Source organism: Eriocheir sinensis, chromosome 11 (assembly GCF_024679095.1).
Source record: "Eriocheir sinensis breed Jianghai 21 chromosome 11, ASM2467909v1, whole genome shotgun sequence".
Classification (NCBI taxonomy): domain Eukaryota; kingdom Metazoa; phylum Arthropoda; class Malacostraca; order Decapoda; family Varunidae; genus Eriocheir; species Eriocheir sinensis.
Window position 1 is genome coordinate 17,771,308 of NC_066519.1, and position 25,846 is coordinate 17,797,153.

The 25,846-nt window shown below is 41.2% G+C and overlaps 1 protein-coding gene and 1 long non-coding RNA gene across 7 annotated transcripts in view; one reads left to right on the forward strand and one right to left on the reverse strand.

The window, feature by feature from the left end:
• LOC126996956 (hemicentin-1-like) overlaps nt 1-25,846 on the forward strand; it is a 90,952-nt gene that overhangs the window by 49,611 nt on the left and 15,495 nt on the right. For 3 of the 6 annotated variants that reach the window (XM_050857909.1, XM_050857914.1, XM_050857910.1), the window contains exon 20: nt 23,620-24,227. The exons of 2 other annotated variants lie outside the window; for them this stretch is intronic. In XM_050857909.1, coding sequence (XP_050713866.1) covers nt 23,620-24,227 — 608 coding nt within the window. Of the gene's footprint in view, nt 1-20,877; nt 20,961-23,619; nt 24,228-25,846 lie in introns of all 6 variants that reach the window. One more of the 6 variants, XM_050857911.1, reaches the window with a different exon arrangement.
• On the reverse strand, nt 15-10,397 carry LOC126996957 (uncharacterized). Its single transcript, XR_007751767.1, has 3 exons — nt 7,292-10,397; nt 7,002-7,146; nt 15-6,852 (listed from the first exon to the last, which is right to left on the reverse strand). It is a non-coding gene; the product is annotated as an uncharacterized LOC126996957 (long non-coding RNA).

A 25,846-nucleotide genomic window follows, 5' to 3' on the forward strand; every position in this document is an offset into this window, starting at 1 on the left:
AGTCGATCATTTTAAGTGTCTCTTGTCAATCAGTGAGGCAGGGTTCACCTCTCTCCTTCTGTGTACCTTGATTTGTGTTTTTTTAATTATTTTTTCCTTGTAGATTATTATGGTGATTATATTTCTTTTTTATACTGGAAGAGTGAAAGAAGAGGAAGATAAATGGTTAAGGGTATAGTTTTTTTCCTCATGTATTATTTTTTACTTTTTATTCTTTTTTTTATTATATAGATATGGTATTCATTGTTAGAAAGAACCATATAATTGCACTGTATTTTCTTCTTGATATGCATGATTTAGAACTAAGTATGATAACGTAACTAATGATAAAGAGTTATATATTTAAGGAAAAATCAAAAAAAGAGAAAATACAGTTCTTGCATGGAAAACCCTTAAAAAATTGAACTGAAAACTTAGGAAAGCAAAAAAAGAAAACTGTATTCAACCCTTTTTTACGCCCCGTGATATGACGAATGAGTTTACCACTTCACAACCTCAATATTTTTCTTTCGAAGTCTAAAAGTTGAGTCGCTCCAGACAAGCCTTCGTGTCCTCGGCTCTCCCTTAGCCCCGACCTCTCTTAGCCCAGGCCAGCCCACAGCTCTTCAGACACCATATAGTTCACAAGCTCTCCCCCAATTCATTATCTTTTCCCCAGTTTATAAGCTCCACTAGTTTATGAGCACTTTCCCCAGTTTATAACCCCCCCCCCCCCCCCCCCAAGTTCATAAGCTCCTCAAAGTTCACAAACTCTCACCCATTTCATAAGTTCTCCACAAGTCTATAAACTCTCCCCAGTTCGTTCCTCAGTTCTTCAGATCCCCAAGGTTCCGAAGGTCTCCCCGTTTCCCAAGATTTCTCCCAGCTCGTAAGCTATTGAATTATTGAAGGTATTGAAGACCCAGTATTGAAGATCTCCCCAGGTATTGCTGCTGTGTTAGGTTCTGGGGTTTAGAGAAGGGAAAGAAAGGGAGAACGGAGATAATTTGATTGAAAGACTCACTGTCAATTTTAAACCTGACCAATGCACGTTTATATAAGTACTACAGAAATTTAAAGATATGGTATTCAAGCTTGCTATAATTGTCTCTTAAGTTCTTACGGTGTTTAAGCCTGACTGAGTACCAAATTATTACCTCTTTCTCTTAATTATTTAGCAAAAGAGATTCTGAATTTTAAGCTTAGCAGCTTTTCATCTAGGTTAAGCTAGTAAGTGTTGTTTTCAAAGCGTTATGGTACAAGTATATGGCACATTGACGGGTTTATCTTCAAGTTGAGTCTTAAAGTTAAAGCTTACTCTGTGCGTGTCTGGAGCGACTGTAAGCTTTGTGAAGGAGCCACCTGATCCATCCCTACATAAGCTTACCTCACCCCCTTTCTCACTCCCTCCCTCTCACCCGCCCGCTCGCTTACTGACCGCCAATCCACTCCACTCCATCAATCCATTACTCCATTTACTCACCCATACCACCCTCATTCCGACCTTTCTCCAATTCGTATGCTTCTTACCACTCCACTCCAATTCATCTTACTCCTTCACTCCATCTCCCACTCCCTCATATAGTCGTTTTTTTTGTTACTCCACGTTGTCATTCTCCTTCATTTCATCTCTCTCCCTCTTTCATGGTTCCTTGCTGATACCTCATTTAACCCTCCTCCTTCACTCCATATCTCTCTCACTCCCTCTAATGATGGCTTGTTCCCACTCCACTTCGTCTTCCTCCTTCAATCCATCTTCCACTCCCTCTCATTTTCGGGTTCCTTAGTGCGAAAATGTTGCTGTTTGCTTCAGTCTCCCCTTGAACTCCACGCTCCAACCCTTTCCCGTTTTCATTGGTCATTCTTCCTCGCTTTCCTCCTCCTCTTCTTCCTGCTTCTCGTCCTCCTCCTTCTCTTTCCCTAACTTCCTTCTCTGTTCCTTGTTTTGTTTCCTTCCTTCCTTCTCCCTCTCTTCTCATTGTGTTCTCTTCCTCGTTTCCCTCTCTGTCTCTTTCTCTTCTCCTCCTCTTACCTTGAAATCGTAAATCTGTTTTTGGTCTAGTTATTCTTATTTAACTTGGGGAGTATCTTTTTTTTTAAGTAGAGTAAAAAGAAGTGATGATTTTGCTCTGAATATACATTAAATCGCTTTTTTTATATTTATTTATTTACTTATATGTCGAAAATGTATGTAGTTTTTTTTTCCGTATCTATATCAACCGGATCTTTAATAGCGAAAATCACGTTCATTTATCCCTAACGTACAAGAACAGTAATTTATGGGCTGTATTACTTAACATTTCGTCGCCCAAGTTCATATATTTGACAAGGCTTTCGTAGGAGTTTTGGGCATATCCAGGAGTAGAGATATGACCCTGGTGGTAGCCTGACCCTTCTTCTGTACCATGAACCTGAAGAAGCACTGATTAGAAACTGACTGACCCACTCTTTGAACTTTAGAAATAGCTGATGTGAGAAGCCAAAGTGTCTTAAAATACCGAGCTATGTGTCGAGGAAGCTATAATAATTTGCCCCGTTTATGCACCCACCGTCATTTTTATCGCGGGAACTTCCTTCATTACTCCCCTGCATGCATAAACCTGTCACGATACCTTATAAAACCGCAGTAATGTCTATATACAGTGAAGGCAACAAAAATAAGTTAAACCCACTATGGCCCCCTATTCTCAAACATTTCGGACATATATTTGACAGGGCTCAATGCATTCAGGCTAAAAATCGGGCAAACAGCGTATTTGGTTTCACTCAAGGAGCGTAAGCAATAGGAGCGCTGAAGTCATCCTCAAACTTTACTTAGCACTAGTTAGACCTCATCTCGATTATGCAGTTCAGTTCTGGTCCCCCTACTATAAAATGGATATCAAGATGTTAGAATCTGTACAGAGGAGGATGACAAAGATTATTCAGGGGGTGAGAAACGCCTTATGAAGACAGGCTGAAGCAGTTAAATCTACACTCTCTAGAAAGGCGAAGGTTGCGAGGAGACTTGATCGAAGTCTATAAATGGATGAAGGGCTTTAATAAAGGGGATGTCAATAAGATTTTGATAGTAAAAGAGTCAGGTAGGACGCGTAGCAATGGTTTTAAGTTTGCGATTTAACAAAGACATAGGCAAGAATTGGTCCACCAGTAGAGTGGTGGACGAATGGAACAGGCTTGGGAGCCATGTTGTGGATGCCAATACCGTAGATACATTCAAGAAGAGGTTAGATAAAGCCATGGATGGTGAGGTAAGGTGGGGTTGAGTGTACAGGAGCTGCCTTGTATAGGGCAACCGGCCTCTTGCAGACTCCTTACGTTCTTATGTTCTTATCTTCTTTTCGGACTTAGAAAATAGATGAGAACCCGATTAACCTCCTTTTCTGCTTAGTGTTAATGTCAGTATCTTGAGTTGTTTTTTTACGCACTGTAAAACTTGCCGCTCAAATGTTATAAGGAATACCTCAAATTAGCGTTCAATGAAGAAAAGTAAGTACCTGTGAATGTTCTCGTATACTTAATCCTTTTTAAGAACAATTAATTAAGGACGTACCAGATGCGGAGGAAGACCCCCGTAGTCACCCCATTAAAGGTTTTTGAAGGCTGGAAAGATTAGACTACATATGCTGTTCTGCGCTATCATTCTCGCGGCTAATCTCTGCTTTTGCCTCCTCTGAAAAGCGTTAAAAGATAGAACATTTTAATCTTACTGGAAATTCGTGGTAATGTTGTTTGAATCATCACGGCTTGACTAATTCTTTGTACTCCAATTTCCTGTACACGTTATTAAATATTGTCAAAGAGGAATAGAAGGCCCTTAATCCTCTTGTTCCACTTTATCTCCCGCTGCACTGTTCCTTGTCCTGTCTTCCGCCTCCTCCTCCTCCTCCTCCTCCTGCTCCTCATCCTCTTCTTCATCTCCTTCTCATGTCTTTATCCGCGCCTTCAATCTTCTTTACATACATCAGCCTCGTCTAAGCTCTCATCCCCGTCTATCTTCACTCTCATATGCTCCTTCTGTGTCTGTAGCTTCCTTTTATTATTCTTCATTATTATTCTACTTTCTCCTTCTCCTCTGCCCCCTCCTTCTCGTCCTGCTCGTCCTCCTTCTCCTTCTCCAATTCCTTCAAATCCTTCCATTTTTACTCTCTTACTCTCCTTTTGTATCTCCTAGTTTCGTTTTATTATTTGTTCTACCTTCTCCTTCTCCTCTTTCTTCTCTGTCCTCCTCCTTCTCCTCGTTCTCCTTCTCCAGTTTCTTCTAACCCCTCCATCTTTACTCTCTTATTCTCCTTTTGTATCTCCTAGCTTCGTTTTATTACCTGGTCTACCTTCCCCTCCCCCTCCTTCGTCTCCTCCACCTCCATCGTCGTCTTCCTCCTCCTCCTCCTTCTTCTTCTCCTTCAAATCCTCGCCCTTTCCCCAGTGTCTTTCTTTCTCTCTCTAAGTCTACGAGGGAATTCAGCTTTTCAATTCCAGGTCCTTTACTTTTATTGTCCACAGGTCCCACAATCCCCTCGTGAAATTGTATCTGTTTTTGTTGTTGTTGTTTGTGTTGCTTTGAGGTTAATTTATGTTCCCGTTACTCTTTTTTTTCTTTCTCCTTTTCCCGTTTTTTTATTTACTTTCTGTTCCATCTCTTCTTTTCTTCCTGTTTTTTTCTGTTGCTGTTTTTTTTTCTAGTTAATCTATGTTTCTTTTCCTCTTCTTTCTTGTCTTTTCATTTTTGTTTCCTATTCCCTCTCTTCTCATTTCTTATTATGTGTACTTCCCTCTTCATGTCTTTCCTCCTCCTCCTCCTCCTCCTCCTCTTCCTCTTTCTCCCCTCATGAAATTGCTCTTCTTGTTGTTGTTTTCAAATTTATATACATTTCTCTTCCTCTTCTTCTTTCTCTTCTTTCCCGTTTTTATTCTGTTTCCTCACTTCTTCCTGTCTTTCCAATTTCTGCCTCTCATCCTCCTCCTCCTCCTCCTCTTCTTTCTCCGCGTTCTCTCTCCCCACTGCGGCATCCCTCGGTTATTCCCTTCTCTCTGTCTCTCTCTTCCTTCCTCCGCTTCCCTCGCTTATCCTCTTCATCCTCTTCCTCCTTTTATCCTCCGCTCGCTCTCCCCTTCTACCTCGTTTTTGCACTCCCTGTCTCCAAGTAACACGTGTCCAACGATATTAGAAAATGCAGGAGCTCGGCAAAGGCGGAAAATGTGGGAAAGCAGATCGAGATTGTCACAAAGCTGGCGGGGAATCGAGTCTCGTTATACCCTCGCTGTAAAGAGTCTAATCCGCTAAAAGAATCGCCTCCGAGGATTGATGTGTATATTTTGTAATGTTGGATATTACCGTGCGTGGGTTTGAGTCGTTTGTGAGTGGCTGTGTCTTTCTCTATCGCGTAAAGGTTTTGTATTTCAGTCTTTGATATTTGTTGAGTATATATGCAAGGAAAGGTCAGTATACGTCGTTGTGAGGAGGGACTGAGAAGTCGCGACGGAAAAGATGAATAGAAATAGATTGTAGGAAGTGCTTTCGTTGAAGGAATGAAAAGTATCTTTAATGCAAGATGGCGCCACTATAAACACTCGCCTGCGCCAGAACGGGCTGGGCCGACCATCAGGCCCCACCTGGAAGAAGCCTTGGGCCGACCATCAGGCCCCACCGGGAAGATGCCTACCGGCGCAATAGGCAATCAACGTAAAAAAAAAAAAAAAAAAAAAAAAAAAAAGTAGAAGTACCCCGATATCAAAAGGAAAATGGAACTGGAATATATTTAAATGTTGCCAGTTTAAATGTTGCAAGTCGCGAGGGAAAAGATGAATAGAAATAGATCGTAGGAAGTGTTTGCGTAGAAGGAAGGACTTAATGGCTGAAAAAGTACCCCGCTATCAAAAGGAAAATAGAACTGGAATATATTTAAATCTTGACAGTTTGAATGGAGCTCTCGAGGAAGGACAAGAAAAGGATAAACATAATAGGAAATGAATTGAATATTTGTGTGAGGTGGAAATCTAAACGGATTTACTACAAAACCGAGGAAAATTAAAATATAGATCTCTTTAAATCTCACCAATCTGAAGGGGGCTGTCGAGGAACTGCGAGAGAAATGATGAATAGTATAAAAAAACTGAAATATTTGTGTAGAATGAAGAAAATGGATTAACTACGAAACCTAGGAAAATTTCAATGTAAATCTCTTTAATTCTCACCAATCCGAGGAGAGCTGTTGAGGAATTAAAAGATGAATTACTGAATAGAATAAAGAGATGAACTAATATATTTGTGTAGAAAGAAGAAGAAAACGGATTAACTATAAAACCGAGGAAAATTCAAATGCAAATCTCTTTAATTCTCACCAATCCGAAGAGAGCTGTTGAGGAATTAAAAGATGAAATACTGAATAGAATAAAGAGAGACTAACTAAAAATATTTACGTTGATTGAAGAAAAAATGGACCTACTAAAATAACGAGGAAAATTAAAAGGATATCTCTTTAATTAAAATCTTGCCAATCTGAAAGGAGTTTGCGAGGAAGAGCGAGGAAATGATGAAGAAAAATAGAATGAAATATTTGTGCAGAATGGAGAAATAAACGGATGAAGTAAAGAACAAGAAGTGAAATATAAATCTCTTCTAATCTCTCCAATTTGAAGGGATCTGTTGAGGAATTAAAAGATAAATACTAAATAAAATAAAAGGAGATGGAGTGAAATATTTGCGTAGAAAGTAGAGCAAAAAAATTACCTAAAATAACCTAAATCGAAAATGGACGTCTCTAAATCTAACCCGTCTGAAGTGAGATCTCGTGGAATTAAAAGACAAATGAAAAATAGAATAAAAAGAGAAAGATTGAAATATTTGCGTAGAATTTAAAGAAAACAGATTACCTAAAATAACCAGGAAAGCTAAAATGGAAATGTCTTTTAATCTGGGCAAACTAAAGTAAGATCTCTACGAATTAAATGACAAATGCAGATTTGAATAAAAAGAGAAAGATTGAGATATTTGCGTAGAATGTGTAAAGGAAACAGATTACCTAAAATAACCAGAAACACTAAAATGGAAATATCTTTTAATCTAGCCAATCTGAAGTGAGATCTCGAGGAATTAAATGACAAATGAAGAGTTGAATAAAAAGAGAAAGATTGAAATATTTGCTTAGAATGTAAAGGAAACATTACCTAAAATAACCAGAAACACTAAAATGGAAATATCTTTTAATCTAGCCAATCTGAAGTGAGATCTCGAGGAATTAAAAGATAAATAAAGAAGAGAATAAAAAGAGATGGGCTGAAATATTTGCTTAGAATGTAAAGGAAACATTACCTAAAATAACCAGGAACACTAAAATGGAAATATCTTTTAATCTGGCAAACTGAAGTGAGATCTCGAGGAATTAAAAGATAAATGAAGAAGAGAATAAAAAGAGATGGGCTGAAATATTTATGGAGAATGAAGAACAAACAGATTACCTAAAATAACCAGGAACACTAAAATGGAAATATCTTTTAATCTGGCAAACTGAAGTGAGATCTCGAGGAATTAAAAGACAAATGAATGTTAGAGAAATGTTGAATGAAATAAAATGCTCTTAAGGAATTACGAGGAAAGTGAAAAAAAAATAAACATGAATTCCTTACAGTGTTGAAGTAGATATGAATGACGAACGAGTATACGAAATCTTGTCAATCTGATGTGCGCTTTCGAGGAAGTGCGAGAGAAATGATGAATAAAAAAAAGGCTCTTGAAGAATTACGAGAAACATGGTAGAAATAAACATGAATGAAGACTTAGAAGAGTGTGAGAAGAGATGAATAAGAAAACTAACAAGCAAGACAGACATTACAAGGAAAAATGAATAATGAATATAATAAAAAAAAAACTCTTGAACTACGAGAAAAGAGAAAAAAAGATGAATATAAATGCTTGAAAGTGTCGAACCAGAAACATATGACAACACTAATATGCAAAACAGACATAACGAGGAAAAATGAATGATGAATAGAATAAAAAAAAACTCTTGAACTACGAGAATAGAGAAAAAAAGATGAATATAAATGCTTGGAAGTGTCGAACCAGAAACATATGACAACACTAGTACGCAAAACAGACATTACGAGAAAAACTGAATGTATATCACTTTTCTTCTCCACCACGAGCTCTCCAGATATTGCAAGGGAGCTGAGGAGTGGAGGTAAAAAGCCTGATATGTTTAAGCGTGGGATGAAAGTAAGAATCCTGAAGTGCGTGTGTGTGTGTTTAGCGGAAAGACAAACAGATGAACTTACTCAACACACGGGATGCGTAAAAATGGGAAATACTTCATTATTCCTCCATTGCAGTGAACACGAGAAAGAGAGAAGAAAAGAGAGGCAAGAATAATACAAGAAGCGAAAGAGGATGACACAGAAATGTAACAAAACTAAGTAAATTATATGGAAGCAAGAAAGCATAATCCCAGAAAAAAAGAAAAAGAGATAGAAAGGGAAAAATACAAGAAAAGAAAGAGAATAACACAGACACAATAAAAACCAAGTAAATCATAAATAACGAAGCGTAACCGTAACCAAAGAAAGTAAGATAGAGACAGAGAGAAACAGAGAATCAGAGACATAGAAAGAAAACAAGCAAACAGAAAGAGAGAAAAACAAACAAGCAAGCAGACAGGAAAACAAAAACGAACAAAGAAACAAACAGAGAAAGCGAAAACTATTAAACAAACCAACCAACAAGCAAGCAAGCAAACAAACACAAACAAACGCCCATTACCTTAAACTCTCCCACCAACAAACTAAGCGCCGGGAATTATAGCACAGAGAACCAGGTATGATAACACAGCCTGCCGGTCGTCGTGGCTGTAGCTGGCCCTCGCTCCTCGGCTCTCCCCTCGCTCCTCGCTGCTCGCTCCCTCCTCTTCCCTAATGGATATGAAGCGAGGAGTGGGAGAGTTGCTGGCGCGGCGGCGGGGCGTGGAAGGTTAAGGACGCGTCGCCGTAGCTAACGTGCTTTGGAAGGGAGTGGCCGCGGCAGCCCTTTCATACAGACGCTCTCCAACACGTGTTCCGCCGCCTAATTAAGCTGGTCTCCCCTTCACGGCCTGGGAGCGCGGTGCAAGTTGGTTAATAGCGCCGAAAGGGTGAGAAGGTGAGGCTGGCGTGGCCCCCTCGTCTCTGTTTCTGTGGCGTTGTCATGCTCTCTCTCTCTCTCTCTAGACTCTACGGGAAGGGAGATAAAGCAAATTGTAAACAGAGTAGGTGTAATTAATATGCCAGAAGGGTAAGGTGAGGTTTGTAGTGCCCCTTCTGTCCGTTTCTGTGGTGTTGTCATGTGTTATCTCCCTACGGTAAAAGAGACAGTCCAGATTATAAACAGAAAAGATAAAATTGATGTCTTGTGAAATTGTAAACTCCTGGGAATGGTTAGGTTAGGTTCGAAGCGATTCTTGTATTCGTTTGTATAGTGTTATCATCTTCTCTCGCTACGGGAAGGGAGATAGAGCAAACTATAAACAAAAAAGATAAAACAGAAATGGTGTGAAACTAATATACGCTGGATGCGGTTTGGTTGGAATTTTTAAACAGGTATACAGAACCTTACTTTTCTATACCTTCAATTTTGTTTTTCTTAAGTACACCCAAAATGACCAGGTATCCATTCTCAGGTAGTACCAGACTTCACATTTAGCGAGAGTCCATTTTTAGCACGCAAGACCGGGAAAGGGTTGACGGACAGATGGTGTTTGTGGGCGAGTAATCCAAATGGGGCGAGCGTGTTCCGGAGATTTATTTAGTGCGTATTCTCTTTAAAGCTTGCGATACCTGGACAGAGAAGATTGACAGGTGTTCTATTGAGGTGGGCTACATATGCCAGGTGTGGTGGGCGAGCGAGTGCCTCCGTCCTGTGATTTAAGATGCGCGGAGAAATCTTTGCAGCTGTCTGGTTTTTATTTAGGAGAGTAACGTGGTTGTGTAGGTTTTTCTTTTAATAAATACGAAAGAAAGAAAACATTAGACCTATTACACTGTTTAAGGACGCCAAACTGATTCTCTGTGGTGACTCTACAGCGAACTTAAGAAGCACAGAAAAGTCATTACAGCTACGAAGGGTTAAGATAAAGAAGCTGTTTACGAAATTATGTCCAAAAGAGAGAACGAATTAGTCGTACTACTCCGTTTGGTGTCGTTGAACTGAGTCTCTTTGAAGCTAAATCGAACTTAAGATGTACAGAAAAGATTACAGCTACGAGAGAATGAAACAAAGAAGCTGTTCATGAAAAGTAAAGTGCGAAGGAAATAAATCATTACTCGTATTACTCCGCTAAGGGCCGCAAAACTTATTCTCTTTGAAAACTCTACAACGAACTTAAGATACACAGAAAAATCTCTATAAATGCGAGAGAATGAGATAAAGAGAAGCTCCTATGTCTAAAAAAAAAAAAAATTACTCATATTACTCCGCTAAGGGCCGCAAAACTTATTCTCTTTGAAAACTCTACAACGAACTTAAGATACACAGAAAAGTCTCTATAAATGCGAGAGAATGGGATATTCTCTTTGGCGACTGTACAGCGAACTTAAGATACACAGAAAAGTCTCTACAAATGCGAGAGAATGAGATAAAGAGAAGCTCCTATGTCTAAAAAAAATAAATTACTCATATTACTCCGCTAAGGGCCGCAAAACTTATTCTCTTTGAAAACTCTACAGCAAACTTAAGATACACAGAAAAGTCTCTACAAATGCGAGAGAATGAGATAAAGAGAAGCTCCTATGTCTAAAAAAAATAAATTACTCATATTACTCCCCTAAATGCCACAATCTGATTCTCTTTGGCGACTCTACAGCGAACTTAAGATACACAGAAAAGTCTCTACAAATGCGAGAGAATGGGATAAAGAGAAGCTCCTATGTCTAAAAGAAAGAATTAGCCGTATTTCTCAGTTTAATGCCGCCAAACAGATTCTCTTTGGTGATACAGCGAACAGCAGATGCACAGAAAAATCACTTCACAACTGCGAAAGAATGGGATAAAGAAGTCTCCATGAAGAGGCTTATACGAGAGAGAGAGAGAGAGAGAGAGAGAGAGAGAGAGAGAGAGAGAGAGAGAGAGAATTAGTCGTGTTTTTCCGTTTAAGGACGTCAAATTAATTCCGTTTGGTGGCTGAAGCAAAGGTCAGAAACACAGAAATGTTCACTATCACGCCGAGAGAATGGGATAAAGAAGCTGTTTTTGAAAGGGTTATGACCGGAAGAGAAAAAATGTTTGTCGTGTAACTAGTGCAATGCAACAATAAAAGAAACGTGACCAACAGAAAATTATGAAAAATGAAAGAGTTCGATACCCGGAAAATGAAGAATAAAAGCAAGGAAAAAATGATAGTTAGCCGGAAAATACAGAAGAAAGGTAGTGAAAAAAAATAATAAAACTAGATTAATAGATGTATATACAAACAGAAAGAAGACAGATGTAAACGAAGTAAGAATTAGGATTATAGTAAAGCAAAAAGTCATGAAAATAGGATAAAATGTACCAGGAAAACTCTACAGCCAGACAAATACAACATAAAAGAACTGCTCGTGAAAAGTATTATGCGAAGGAAAGAAAACATTGGTCGTATTAGTCGCGTTACTCCATTTCAGGCCGCCAAACTTAGCCACGAATTTAGGAGAACTTGCATTACGAAAACTTTTACCTACCAGACCGACTTGACACACCTAACACTATTTTGGCAACACTTACGTCACCGGTGTTCCTTTAACTTTTGCGTTGCGCGTGATCCTGAAATTGAACTTCAAACGCCGCGAAGAGAAATAGCATGACTGACCTTTCTTGAATGTGAGTTAAAAAAAGAGACTGGCTCGCCGTTCCTACACAGTGATGCACGACTTTGACCTTTTGTGAATGTTTAGAAGTCAAGTTATAAAGTTTGGCGTTTTGTGTGGACGGTAAAGTTAGTGATTTGTTTTTGTTTGTTTGTTTTGCGTTTGAAATATTGGAAAGAAATGACGGACGAATTTCTTACATGCGTTTTCATATTTCTCTTTATTTGTTTCTTCTTTTCTTTCCAAAATACCAACCGAATGCCCTTTTCCTCCTCCTCCTCCTCTTCCACCTCTACCTCCTCCACCACCTCCTCCTCCTCCTCCTCCTCCTCCACCTACTACTACTACTACTACTACAATTCTTACCTCCCCTACCATCACCACCACCACCATCATCATCATCATCACCAATCGCATCACCGTGGAGTTTGTTTCACTATTCACACTATTAATAAATATAAAAAAAACGTGTATATCCTTCTTCACGCACCGTCTGTCATCCCTCTTAGCACGTCAAAAGAATCCTGGACGTTGCCAAGAGAGATCAAAACCTCTTTTTTATCATAGAACTGGATCCTTTTCCTCTAGACCCGGATCCTCCTTTTAGAGTACCGGAATCTCCTTTTGTAGAATCGGAATCCCTTAAGTAGAGCCGTGATCCCTTCTTGTAGTACCTGAATCCCTCTTATAAGTAGTCCGCGTCTGTGTTGTAGTGCCACCCACCCCTTGCATTCCTCTTTTCGTAGTGAGATGAAGTAAGGCTGAAAACTATGAAGAACGAATGTCACAGTAGTAGTAGTAGTAGTAGTAGTAGTAGTAGAAGTAGAAGTAGTAGTAGTAGTAGAGGGGTCAGTAAAACACGTAACCTTCTTGAAATCAACTTAATCTCTTTAGGATACAAAAAAAAGTATATTATGTCTATTTTGGGTGAAAGAATGAGATGATTTGAGGTGACATTCTAAAGTGATGTCCCAAAAATATCCTGTGTGTGTGTGTGTTCGTGTGTATGTGTGAAGGAGCACTGTTGTTGTGTCATATATATACACCTGTGCAGCAATGTCACCTGTGCAACGTGCCATGCCTACCTAACTTACCTGTCCCGTCCTCGTCCTCGTCCTGTCCTCGTCCTGTCATTCGTTTGTGTTGTTGATCTTGGTTCTCGTCCTCGTCCTCGCATTTATTGTTGAGTTTCCTTGCTAAGAGCCGTGCGGTATTTTTTTTTCCTTTGTTTAATATTTCCCGTTTCCGCTTCTCTCTTACCTGTACTACACTTGCCTCACCTGAGTATCTCCTTTAATTACCTGTTTTACTAATACCTGTTTCTGTTTCCCTTATTTTCACTTTTCCTTTCGTTTTGTTCTGTATTTCTTGCCTTACCTGAGTATCTCCTTTAATTACCTGTTTTGCTCATAATACCTGTTTCTGTTTCCCTTATTTTCACTTTTCCTTTCGTTTTGTTCTGTATTTCTTGCCTTACCTGAGCATCTCCTTTAATTACCTGTTTTACTAATACCTGTATATGTTTCCCTTATTTTCACTTTTCCTTTCGTTTTGTTCTGTATTTCTTGCCTTACCTGAGCATCTCCCTTAATTACCTGTTTTACTAATACCTGTTTCTGTTTCCCTTATTTTCACTTTTCCTTTCATTTTGTTCTGTATTTCTTGCCTTACCTGAGCATCTCCCTTAATTACCTGTTTTACTAATACCTGTTTATGTTTCCCTTATTTTCACTTTTCCTTTCATTTCGTTCCGTATTTCTTTATTTACTTTTCCATCTTTCTTTCCCCCTGTTTAATACCTGTTTCTGTTTCCCTTATTTTCACTTTTCCTTTCATTTTGTTCTGTATTTCTTGAGTTACTGTTCCATCTTTCTTTCCACCTGTTTTCCTTCGCGTCCTTTTAATTTGATTTCTCTAAGTTTCTCTTCTCTTTACCTGTCATTGCACCTTCTCTTTCCTTTTCCTACCTCATATTTTCTTTCCATAATTTTCTTAGTCACTTCTCTTACTTTTCTTTTCCCCTCACCTTTCCTTTCCCTTCCTTTCATTACCTTCACGTCCCTTCCTTGCCATGCCACACCTTACCTTACCTTACCTTACCTTACCTTGCAACTTACCGGTGGATAGTTTCTTAAGTGTTGTGTCCTCCTTGGCGCCGCACCAGCAACCACAACCACCACCACCTCAACCACTACAACCACCACAACAGCCACCACCACCACCACCACCACCACCCCCGCCATCAGCTGTGGGAGGACGTAACAGAGGCTTGGCTAATCCCCTCCCTCTCCGCCGCCCACAGACCCACCCCCGCCTCCACCAACGCCCCCACCTCCGCCACCCACCCACGCCCACGCCCGAACAGCCGCCCATGCCTCCTTACCACCCCAGCGCACCGCCACCAGCCTCAGTCCAACCATAACAACCACCATTTTTACCACCATAATCATCACTACTATCACAGTCGCACCTGCGTTGTTCCGAACTGTAGAATATTGCACGACCTGCCTCAGCTAAGTACGTTCTGAGGGTGGAAAGGGAAGCAGTCGTGGAGAACGTGTATTTTTGTATCATAGCGTCGTGTGGCCGCCTCGTGTCCAAAGCGTTGAGGGTTACTTACTAGGCGTTTCTTCCTTAACTTAATCGTCCTTCTCTCCCTCCCTCCCGCCCGCTCAGGCTGCAAATCACGCAACATGTAAAGAAAATATAAAGGAAAGTGTAAAGACTCGGTTCACTCGCTCACTAACTTGCTCATCTCACTCTCTTGATCTTAATGACTCAATCTCTCAGCGCCAGGTTCTCATGAAGGAGCCTGGCCCTGGTGAACGACCCCAGCCCGGTACTAGAGCGGGCGGATTGTCGTTTATAGTGGCGCCGAGGTAGAATCATCTTGCTTAACCCAGGCTGTCCCGCGGTGCTCCTCTTGACTGATGGATGGACGGATGTGGGTAGCCTTCGACCACTCTACGATGGCTGAAAACTGTTCTCTGATTACGGGAGTTCTTGAAATGGAGTCTACGGATCCCCACGTCCGCATACTAACCACATAACCGCCGCCTCTTCAAACGATAATACTTTTCGGTTTGGATTGATCAGAATGAATCACAGCCCTCAGTACTGCGTTCCGAGATAGAGATGTACGGTTTTAAAGGCACTGGTCGATATATTGATCCCTTGGCGGACGGATTTCTCTTTGTCTTTCATTCATGGCAGGCTGGTGGCGATGGCTGCAACCCGCGATTGAGGAGGATAAAAGGGGAAAAAGGGGGCGGGCATACGTCAGACAGGTTCAAATGTGCAAAACGATAAAATAACAAGATTCAAGGACCATTTTAGCTTCCCCCTCAAAAAACAGTCATACTAGATACTGAAAAACTGTATACCTCAAAGCAAGAAGATTTAGTTTAGAAGTTACTTGTCTGACGAACACTCCTTCCCCTCTTTCTCCTCCTCTTCCTTCCCCTTCCTTCTTCCTCTTGTTCCTCTTCCTGTTAATAATCATCCCATTCCTAATCTCCTTTCCCCTTCTTATCATCTCCTCTTCCTCCCCCTCCTAATCCTTCTTCCGTCCTTTCTTCCTTCCCTCCTCATCCTCATCCTCCTGCTCCTCCTCTTCCTCCTCCTCCTCCAATCCCGGCACACTGGCATCTCACTCTACCAGGTAACCAAAACATTTCTCACCTTTCCTCTGCAACTCGAGCTGGAAGAGTCTTGTTGGGTGATTTTTCCTGCATCTTGCGTCACACACTTCCCCGCTATGGCTCTGGGCTGGACGTTATTGTATACCTCATTTGTTTTGTTTATAGTTGCTCTTTCTTTTGCGCTCCCCTGAAGGCTTGACTTGAAAATGAGCGAGTGAATGGATTGCTAATGAGCTTGAAAATGATGATATGCTGCCCGGGTGTGCGCAAGTTTAGTGAGATGTTTATTCTGGTGATGTTGTTTGTGGTTAATTGGTTGACTGGTTTGGTTGAGTTTGGTTCATTGCGTGAGAGAAGTGATGCGTGTGTGACTTTTGTTCTTGTTGTTGTTGTTGCTGTTGATGTTGTTTTGAGGTTGTGGAGATACATGAAGAGATGGATAAGAGGTCTAGAAGGATGGATATAAATTGCGACTTTTTTCTTTTCCTTTTTTTATTCTGCTTTTTCTCTCCTGCATCGTGTTTTTCTTCTTCTTCTTCTTCATGTCTTCTCCTTTTTCTTCTTCGTCTTCCCTATCGTTTTCTTCTTCTTGGTCTGCTACTTCTTCATCTTCTTCCTCTTCCTCATCATTATCTTCTTATTCTTGTTCTTCCTCTTCTTCCTTTCTCATTATCGTTATCTTCTTATTCTTGTTCTTCCTCTTCTTCCTTTCCTCTTTTTCTTCCTTCCCTTTTCCATACGTCTAGTTTACTTCTTTATTTCATTACTTTATTGATTTACTTTCTGGTCACGTCAAAGAAAAACAGAACCAGAAAACAAAAAGGGCCACGCGCCTCTCCATTCCTTTTCCATTATCTTTGCGTCCCCTCGACAAACCGGCGTAAAACAAAAAAGTGATAAAAAATGAAAATGGGTAAAAGGTTAACGCATAAATCAACTTCAAAGCGACGTGACAACAGAAGATAAAAGTACGTAATGAACACCGTCGATTGCACATGACATTTTTAGTACCTTTGTGTGTGTGTGTGTGTGTGTGTGTGTGTGTGTGTGTGTGTGTGTGTGTGTGTGTGTGTGTGTGTGTGTGTAGACTTTAAAATGCACACACAAAAAAAAAACGTAAAACTAGTAATTGCGACTTTTTTTTCTTTTTCTTGTTTTTTTTCTGCTTTATATTTTTTTTTTTCTTTTTCCTCTTCTTCATGTTTTTCTTCTCCCTTTTCTTCTTCATCTTCTTTATCGTTTTCTTCTTCTGGGTCTGCTACTTCTTCCTCTCTTTCTTCTTCCTCTTCATCATATATTTTTTTCTTGTTCTTTTTCTTGTTCTTTTCTTCATCTTTCTTCATCCTTCCCGTTTTCACAAGTCTAGTTTATTATTTCTCCTCCCTTTTTTTCTTCTTCTTTATCGTTTTCTTCTTCTTGGTCTGCCACTTCTTCCTCTCCCTCATCATTTTTATTTCTTGTTCTTGTTCTTTTTTTCTTCATCTTTCTTCCTCTTTCTTTTTTCTTCTTCGTCTTCTTTATCGTTTTCTTCTTCCTTTTCCTCATCATTTTCTTTCTTGTTCTTCTTCTTCTTTTCTTCATCTTTCTTCCTTCTTCCCGTTTCCACAAGACTAGTTTATTTTTCCTTTCTTTACCCATACGCCCGACGCGATTGAAAAATATATTAACGTCAACTGCGTATATATTTCGATTCCGCGCATCTTTGGATTACAAGCAAGTTTCGCGGATCATTACGTGTTCGCGGAGTCCAGTGGCAGTGTTCCTCCTCGTTCCCCGTTACTTAATTTCTTTTTAATATTCTGAAGTAAGGAAAGTATTTTGAGTAACTAACTATTAATACATACTCACAAGAATAATGATAAGAATACTTGTAACGGTGTAAGTAAGCGATGAAAGGATATATATTAACGTCAATTGCATAGTATATTTCGAGTAACATATTTTTACATCCTGAGTGAGAAGTATTTTGAGTAGCTATTTTTCATACCCACAAAAAATAATAATAAAACATGTAATAATGTAAAAACGCGATGGAAAGATATATATTGACGTCAACTGCATATATTTAGAGTAACTTTTTTTATATATACTGAATGGGAAGTATTTGATTAACTAATTCTTATACACATTCACAAAAAAATAATAATGATAAAACTTTTAATAATGTAAAAACGCAATGAAAAGATATACATATTGACGTCAACTGCATATATTTAGGGTAACTTTTTTTATATATACTGAATGGGAAGTATTTGATTAACTAATTCTTATACACATTCACGAAAAAATAATAATGATAAAACTTGTAATAATGTAAAAACGCAATGAAAAGATATACATATTGACGTCAACTGCATATATTTAGACTAACTATTTTTGTATATACTGGATAAGGAAACTAATGATTAACTAATTCGTATACACACACACAAAAAATGATAATGATAAATCTTGTAATAATGTGAAAAATGCGACAGAAAATTCATTAACCTCAATCGCGCATATTGTTAGTAACACTTTAGGCTGAAACCATGGAAGAATAATGAATGATGAAATAGCAGAGTTTGCCTTGTTACTTACCACATGCTCTCCTATTTCTCGTCTCTCTTGTCCTCCTCCTCCTCGTCCTCCTCGTCTCCTCCTCCTCCTTGGTCTCTTCTACCTAGTCATCTTGTTTTCTTCTGCTCCTCTGTCGCCTCTTCTTCCTCCTTCTCCTTCTCTTCCTCCTCCTCCTCCATGGTCTTTTGTCGTCTCCTTTCCTCCTTCTCCTCCTCCTCCTCCTCTTCTTCCTCCTCTTCCTCCTCCTCCACATCCTCCTCTATATGGAAAACATTATGCGTAACTTATTTTCCGCATACCGAATTAGGAAATCATTTTAAGTAACCTTTTCGTAATATACTGAATTACCAAAGCATTCTGAGTAACCAATTTTTACATGTCGATTAAGGGAAAGATTTCTAGTAACTTTTTTTGGCATAAGTTAAATCACCGAAGCATTAATGTTCATAATACGTAAAGAAAGAGTTATAATACGGATCAAAACAACAACAACAACAACAACAACAATAAAACTAACTAAACCGCATCAGATCCTCCAAAAAGCCATTAAATTCGCCACATCGCACGACTTTTAAAATCCCGTGAAACCGACAAGCGAACGAGACATTTTTTTTTTTCTTAAACTCGAGGCCGAAAAAAAAAACACGGAAAAAAAAACAAGAAAAGGAAGGAAGGAGGGAAAAAAATGAGATCGCGCTGTAGCATTTGAACGAAAAGTGAGTGTGTGTGTGTACGTGTGTGTGGGGGGAGGGGAGGTGTGTGTGTGTGTGTGTGTGTGTGTGTGTGTGTGTGTGTGTGTGTGTGTGTCGCCGGAGCTCATTTCGCAAGCTGCAAATAATGGCGCGTCGCAGTTCAAGGTTCAATATGGCAGCTAATGGTCGTGTGTTGCCCCAGGCTTGTTCTTTGATCTCCCTACCCTCCCTTTAACCCCTTACCCTCCCTTTTACCAACACCCATACCTCCCCCTTACCTTCCCTTTACCTCCCTTATCCCACCCCCATCGCGCTCTCTCTCCCTAACCCTTCCTTTCCTTACCCTATGTTACCTGCCATTATCCGTCTCTCCCTACCCTCTCCCTTTTATCTTCACCCTTTTCCCCTTTTCTCTCACCTTTGTTTACCTTCTCCTTCCCTTCCATACCTTCCCCCATCTCTCTTTATACTTCCTTACCTTCCTTCCTTTACCTTACCTATCCTTTTCCTTTCTTTCCCATTCGTCACTCTATTCTATAACTATCTTTCCTTCTCCTCCCTTTACCATGCTTTATTATTTTTCTCCATCATCCTGTTTTCTCTCTTTACTTCCCTCTTTCACTCTCTCCTTCTCTCTCTCTCTCTCCCCTCGCGTATAAGAGCACGATGCATGACTCTCCTGACGGTACGTGAATGTTTGCGAGTGTGTGGAGTGCATGGCGCTGATGAAATGCCCGAATTTGCCCTCTTATTAACCTCATGTTCTCCCACTTCTCGTCCTCCTCCTCCTCGTCCTCGTCTCTCTCCTCCTTCTGGTGCTTCTCTGCCTACTTATCTTGTTCTTCTTCTGCTCTTCTGCCGCCTCTTCTTCCTCCTCCTCCTCCTCCTCTTCCCCCTCTTTTGCCGTCTCCTTTTCTTCCTTTTCGTCCTATTCCTCCTTTTCGCCTTTCTTATACACTTCCATCTTCTTGTCTTTCTCCTGTTTCTTGTTCTTGTTTTTCTGCCTCTTTTTCTTCATTTCCTCTCCTCTTCTTTCCTCCCTTTTATTCCTTCCTGACTACTTGTCCTCCACCTTTGCCTTCCTCCCTTCCTTCTTTTTCCTCTTCTGCTTCTTCTTCCTTCATTTCCTCCCTCCTCTTTACTCCTTCCTGATCCTTTCTCTCCCACCTTTATTTCCTCCTTTTCTCCCTACATTCCTCCTCCTCCTCCCATTAGCAATGACCTGACCTGACCTCTGTACGTGTATGTGAGTCATGTTTAATTCGTGTTTTGTCCGCATACGTTGAATACATAACAAACTCACCTCCCCCCCTGTTTTTTTTCTTTTCTTTTATGTTTTCATCCCGTTCGGTTTTGTATTTTGTTGATATATTCTGTTGCCTTCCTATTCTGTTTTCCTCCTGTACAGATCCAACACGATTTTGATTTTGTTATTCTCTTTCTTGTCTTTCATTTGTTTGTCTGTATATTTGTGTGTGTCTGGTCGTCTGTCATGTGTCTGTCCGCGTGTGTGTGTGTATGTGTGTATATATGAATGATTCGGGGTCTGTTTGTGGTATATTATGTGAGATTTTCGTGTGAGTGACAAAGAGAGCGAGAGAGAGAAAAAAAATTTGTATGTATGTGTTCAATCCTTGCGAATTCGGGAAACAGAGAGATTTAAATATAATTCCTTAAGTGTGAGTGTATTCATGCGTGTGTATAAAAGTGTATATCTCTAGAGAATAGGTATTGTGTGTATGCGTTAGTGTGAATGCTATCCTATTCTCTGTTCACACTAGCTTCAGAGATAAGCCCCGCCCACATCAGTCTAGCAACCACCAATGAGATTTAACCTTTCCTAGCATCCACCAATCACTTTCAGGCTAAGATACAGAGGGGGCGTGGCTTGCTTGTGGGTTAACCAATGAGATACACGGAATGGGAAAGGGGGAGGAGCCTATTTACCTAGTTAATTTGAACAAAGTATAGTGAGTGAGGGGGAGGGTTTATGCTAGTGTAGGGGGGGTATGCTAGTGTATGGGGGAGGGGGATAGAATGCTAGTGTGTATGGAGAATAGGGAAGAATAGGGACTAGTGGGAGGGAAATGGGACTGGGAAAGGATGGTGTGTGTGTGTGTGTGTGTGTGTGAGAGAGAGAGAGAGAGAGAGAGAGAGAGACGAGACTGGCTGGCTAAGGAAGGGGCCGGGTGTTACAGACAAGGTGGACGAGGAACCCATCTCGGAACACCCTTCGAAGGAGCTGCCCTCATGAATCCACACTCCCTCCCTCCTCGCCTAAGTGAGTACCTGCCCCGCCCGACCCGACCCCAACCTTATCCAGTTCCTACTCCCTTCCCTTCTACTCCCTACTACCCTTCCTCAGTCCCTACCCTTCCCATTTTTCCCTTTCATTCCCTTCTACTCTTCTCCCATCCCTTTTCCTTCTAACCCTTCCTCAGTCTCTTCCCCCTTCCGCCCTTCTCCACTCCCTTCCCTTCCCATCCTTCCCCAGTCCCAACTATTCCCATCCTTTCCCGGTCCCTTCTCCCTCTCACCCTTCCACAGCCCCTTCTCCCTCTCACCTTTCCCCAGTCCCTTCTCACTCCTACCTTTCCCTTCTGCTGCAGTTTACCCTCCCTCCCTTCGTTCCTCCCCTTTTTTTTCCTCCCCTTTCCCCACCCACCTTCCCATTCTCACCCTTTCTCTTCTCATTTTCCCCTCAACTTTTCCTCTTTTCTCCCTCTTCATCCCCTCCTTTCCCTTTTCCTCCCCTTTTCCCTTCATTGTTTCCCTTTCCCTCTTCCTCCCCTTCCCTCCCCTTCCCTTCCCCTCAGCGCAAGGTTTAAAGGGCGGTCATGTTCGTGTTTTTCGTTTTATTTTCGTTTGTGTGTTGCGTCTTTTGTGTTACCCGTGTGTATGTTCGTGTGTGTGAGTGTGTGTGTGTGTGTGTGTGTGTGTGTGTGTGTGTGTGTGTGAACGGTCTTCCTGACTTCCCACTCTGTGCCTTCGGGTTTTCCTCCTCCATGCTTTCCTCCCTCTCTCCTTCCCTCCAGTTACTATCATCTCTCCTTCTTTTCCTCCCTCCATCCCTCCCTCTCTCTCCCGGTCGCGTCTCTTCGTCCTTCACTCGTTTTCCTCAACATTTGAATTTTAACAATGAAACCAAATTCTTAGCCTAGTTGTTAACGCCGAAAATCGCTTCTGTATAAAACGTGTCCAATAATAATAATAGTAATGACAATAATGATAATAATAACAGATAGCAACTGAAACTGAAAATGCATAGTCGCTTCTGTAACATAAAAATACGCTTTCAGAAATTAATAAACAATAATAATGATAATAATAACAACTGAAATCATCGCTAGACTGTTCCAGCTTGCGTTCTTTTCCGTATACCATAATATTGTTTTTCGGACAGGCATGCCAGTCGACTAAAAAAGCTCACGTGTTCGTATGATAATATATTCCAATAACCATATCACTCATTTCTCTTATTTAATCATTACCAACAACATATATGAGTCTCCCCATTAATATATCTCTAGTCTCCTTTACGCTTCTCTCTCGTATTGTGGATCTGGTGACTTGCTGTTAACTTCTCTGCATCTTCACTGCCTGCTGGTACTCGTAATCGTGACCTTTGGGAGTGGAAGTAGTAGTGTGTTCCTGTAGTCTTTGGCTGGGCTGGTGCTCGAGGTAGCTTTCCTTTAGTTACCCCTTTCATAGACACATTTTCTTTCCGTTTTCTCTGAGGGTTGACGCATGAAGGAAAATGGGAGAAGGTTTGAAATTGGCAGTGGAAGTATGCCTATAAAAATAAAAGTATGTGTTTTTTTAGTACTGTTGGTTATTTTGGGTTAATTGAAGAGTGTATTTCCGGGTTATTAAGGAAATTTTCACCTATACGTCAGCTCTCAAAGTCTTAGTGGTGTTGGCGGTACTTGGAGGGGACTTACTCTCCCCACAAGCATAGTTTCCTTTTATTTCCGTGACGGCAAATTCCTCTCCTGTCTTTTATTTTCCCTCCCTCTTCCCTCCTCCCTCTCTCCTCTGTCCCCGTGAGATGGGCGAGGGGCTCCAACCCGGGACAAGAGCAACAGGTGGCTCCCTCACGACTCCCCCGTCATTCGTCATCTCATCACTAACTTGATAAACTAGATAGAAGGCCAACCCGGGGACGCTATCTGTGTGTACGGTCCTGTTGATTCGTGTGTAAGTGTGTGTGTGTACCGTACTTTGCTGCATCTATGCCCTACCATTTTTTGGTCTTCTGTGTATTCACGATAAGGTAAAATATTTCATACTTTTTTTACGATGCAGTGTTTTTTGTTTTTTCTTACTTAGTGACAATAGATGACTTGTTTCTCTTACAGTAACGCATTTTTGCAGCTTATAAAACGAAATTATTTTCTTTTTGTTGTTGTTGTTGTTGTTGTTCTCTATGCATTCACGCCAAGATTAACTATTAGCACTATTAAGATACAGCATTTTCAGCTTAGAATAATCTTACTTTCTTATTTCTAACGGTAGCTTCAATACAACAGTACTATGGTTTCTCTTAACATCTTAACATCGTAAGTTAGTAAAGGAATAATAGATAGAATCCAACTTCTCTAAACAGTGCCGTCTGGCTAGCAAAGTACAAGTGTAAACGTTGTCACCCATCTACAAGCTAAGTAAGGGCGTGCCACTAGTATCTTGATATTTTAAGTTAGTGAACTAGTATTCAGGGAACTCTAACTCTCCTCACCGTGTCACCTGGGTTGCAAAGTACGGTATAAACATTGTGTCACTCTTCCTTAAGGCCAAGTAAGGGCGTGCTGCACCTAGCGTTCCCGGGCGGTCTCCCCTGTAGCATAGTTAATGAGTGTGTGTTTGTGTGTGTGTCCATGTGCGTGCCTGTGGCGGCTGTTGACGGGGGTCCCTGTGTCCCTTCTCTCCCCCTTCTGTTATAGCCCCGAAGGGACCTCGCCCCGCCCCGACCCCTTCTCCCCCGCCACTGTCCAACCTGTGCACAAGTGGCCGCTTCGCCCCGGCGTCCACGTGCACGTCAACTCACTCACTAGCCTGACTGACGACTGCAAGCCCCTCCACAACAATAACACCGTGACCACCCTCTCCCCGCCCTCCTCCGCCGCCCCGCCCCCGCCCCCGCCTCACTCCCTGCCTCCACACCACCTCAACCACCACAGCAACCCATACCATCAGCAGCAGCAGCAGAAACAGTACACCATGGCAAACAACCACACTAACCATAAGAGCAATTCCCACCACGTCAACGCCAAGTACACGCACCCCCTCCAGCCACACCAACAGTACCCAACCCTCGACACCAAAAGAGGCTCGTCCAGCTTACGGAAGTTCAAATCCCACAACTCACAGACGCTTCCTCGCCAAACCTCCGCAGACCCACTCCCCAAGCGCGAGGACAGAAGCCCCTCCTCCCTCTCCCACTCCCCCAACCCCCACCCCCACTCCCACAGCCCCGCGACTAACACTAACAAAAGCAAAAACAAAGCTAAAAGTTGTGACCTTGACGCAAACTTTCTCACTGGGAACTCAGGTATGTTTTCTTTATTAACTTAAAAAAAGAGTCACTGCGCATGCAAAATGTCCACAGTGTACATAGTAATTAATTGATCTTTACTAATTCATGCTAACTTGACGGATAAGCCACGCCCCTTTTCCACCTTCAATCAATCAGAGGCATTCTTGCCAAATATCAATCGTCACTTCTAACCAATAAGAATACTCAACTTATTTATCGACAGTTTAACCAAATTTATTTAAATTATTTAAACGGTGAAAGAGCGGAAAAGGCTTATCCAAACAAAGTAACCAACTAAAAATCTAATTAACCAAACCAGCCTGGACATCTTGCATCACAGCCTACTACTGTAAATAAATCATAAGTATAAGATATGAGTTCAAGTGTCACGAGAATGTATTAAATAAGCTAAATTAAACCACACGAGTCAGCCCTGAGACGGCCGGGGGCAACCTTCTTGGAGGCGGCGCTGAAGAAGGGACGAATCGCCGCCTCCACGGAGCTTGCCCTTGCCTCACCTGCACCCCAGCACGCCCTCGCCCTGCACCGCTGCTCCACCATTACAAAGCTCCTACGCACAAAACTAACCCAGGGAAACCAATAAAGACCAACCGCAATAGAAAAGAACAGAGAATTTTACCCCCGTCATACCACGAGAAAGCAGCGGCCACTCGCTCGCTCTCGCTCCCTCTGTCTGCTACTTAGGAAAATAGCCCTAAAAAAAACATGTAATCCTTTGTGGGAGGAAATTACACGACTATTCATTAAGCTGAGTCTTCCTGTGTCCGGTGAACCCCATGTCGGTCAGGATATTGCTTCAGGCAGGATCAAACTCACTCTTGTGGACAGCGATCGCCAATTGTTTGCGTGTGCGTGTGTGTGTGTGTGTGTGTGTGTTTGGGGTGCGGGGAATAGCGGCCTCAACCACAACCACGACCACCACCCATTACCACCACCACAACCATCACCACCACCACTACAACAGCTACCACCACTTCCTCTACCCCTTTAAAACCGATGCAGGAGAGGAGGAAGTAAGGGAAAGCGAGTGCAGTCGAACCCAAATAATTGTCAGCCACGTTTTGAGCGATGGAATAGAGAATGAGATGAACCTAAAGAGAATGGACGCGGTTAATAGAGTACGGTTTAGACTCTTTTCATATTACTTCGCGGTCTGTTGTAGGGATTGACTTCCTTGGCTGGCTGTTCATCATTCATATTGAGCAAGGGTAATTTAAAGAACGGTCAATGATGTGGTAATTTGCGAGTAAATGGAGTGTGTTTTAGACCGTTTTCATATTACTTCGGTCGTTTGTAGGACTGGACTTTTTTGGCTGACTGTACATTACTGCCTACCTGTGATACACCTGATTATAAATAGTCAAGGTAATTTAAAGAACAGTTAATGATGCGGTAATTTCCGCGTAAATGGAGTATGTTTTAGACCGTTTTCATATTACTTCGGTCTTTTGTAGGATTGGACTTTTTTGGCTGACTGTACATCATTACTGCCTACCTGTGATACACCTGATTATATATAGTCAAGGTATTTAAAGAATGGGTTAATGATGTAATTTCCGGGTCGTTCATCCCTTTCTCTTTTTTTTTTTTTTTACTAACGTAAGTCGAGTTAA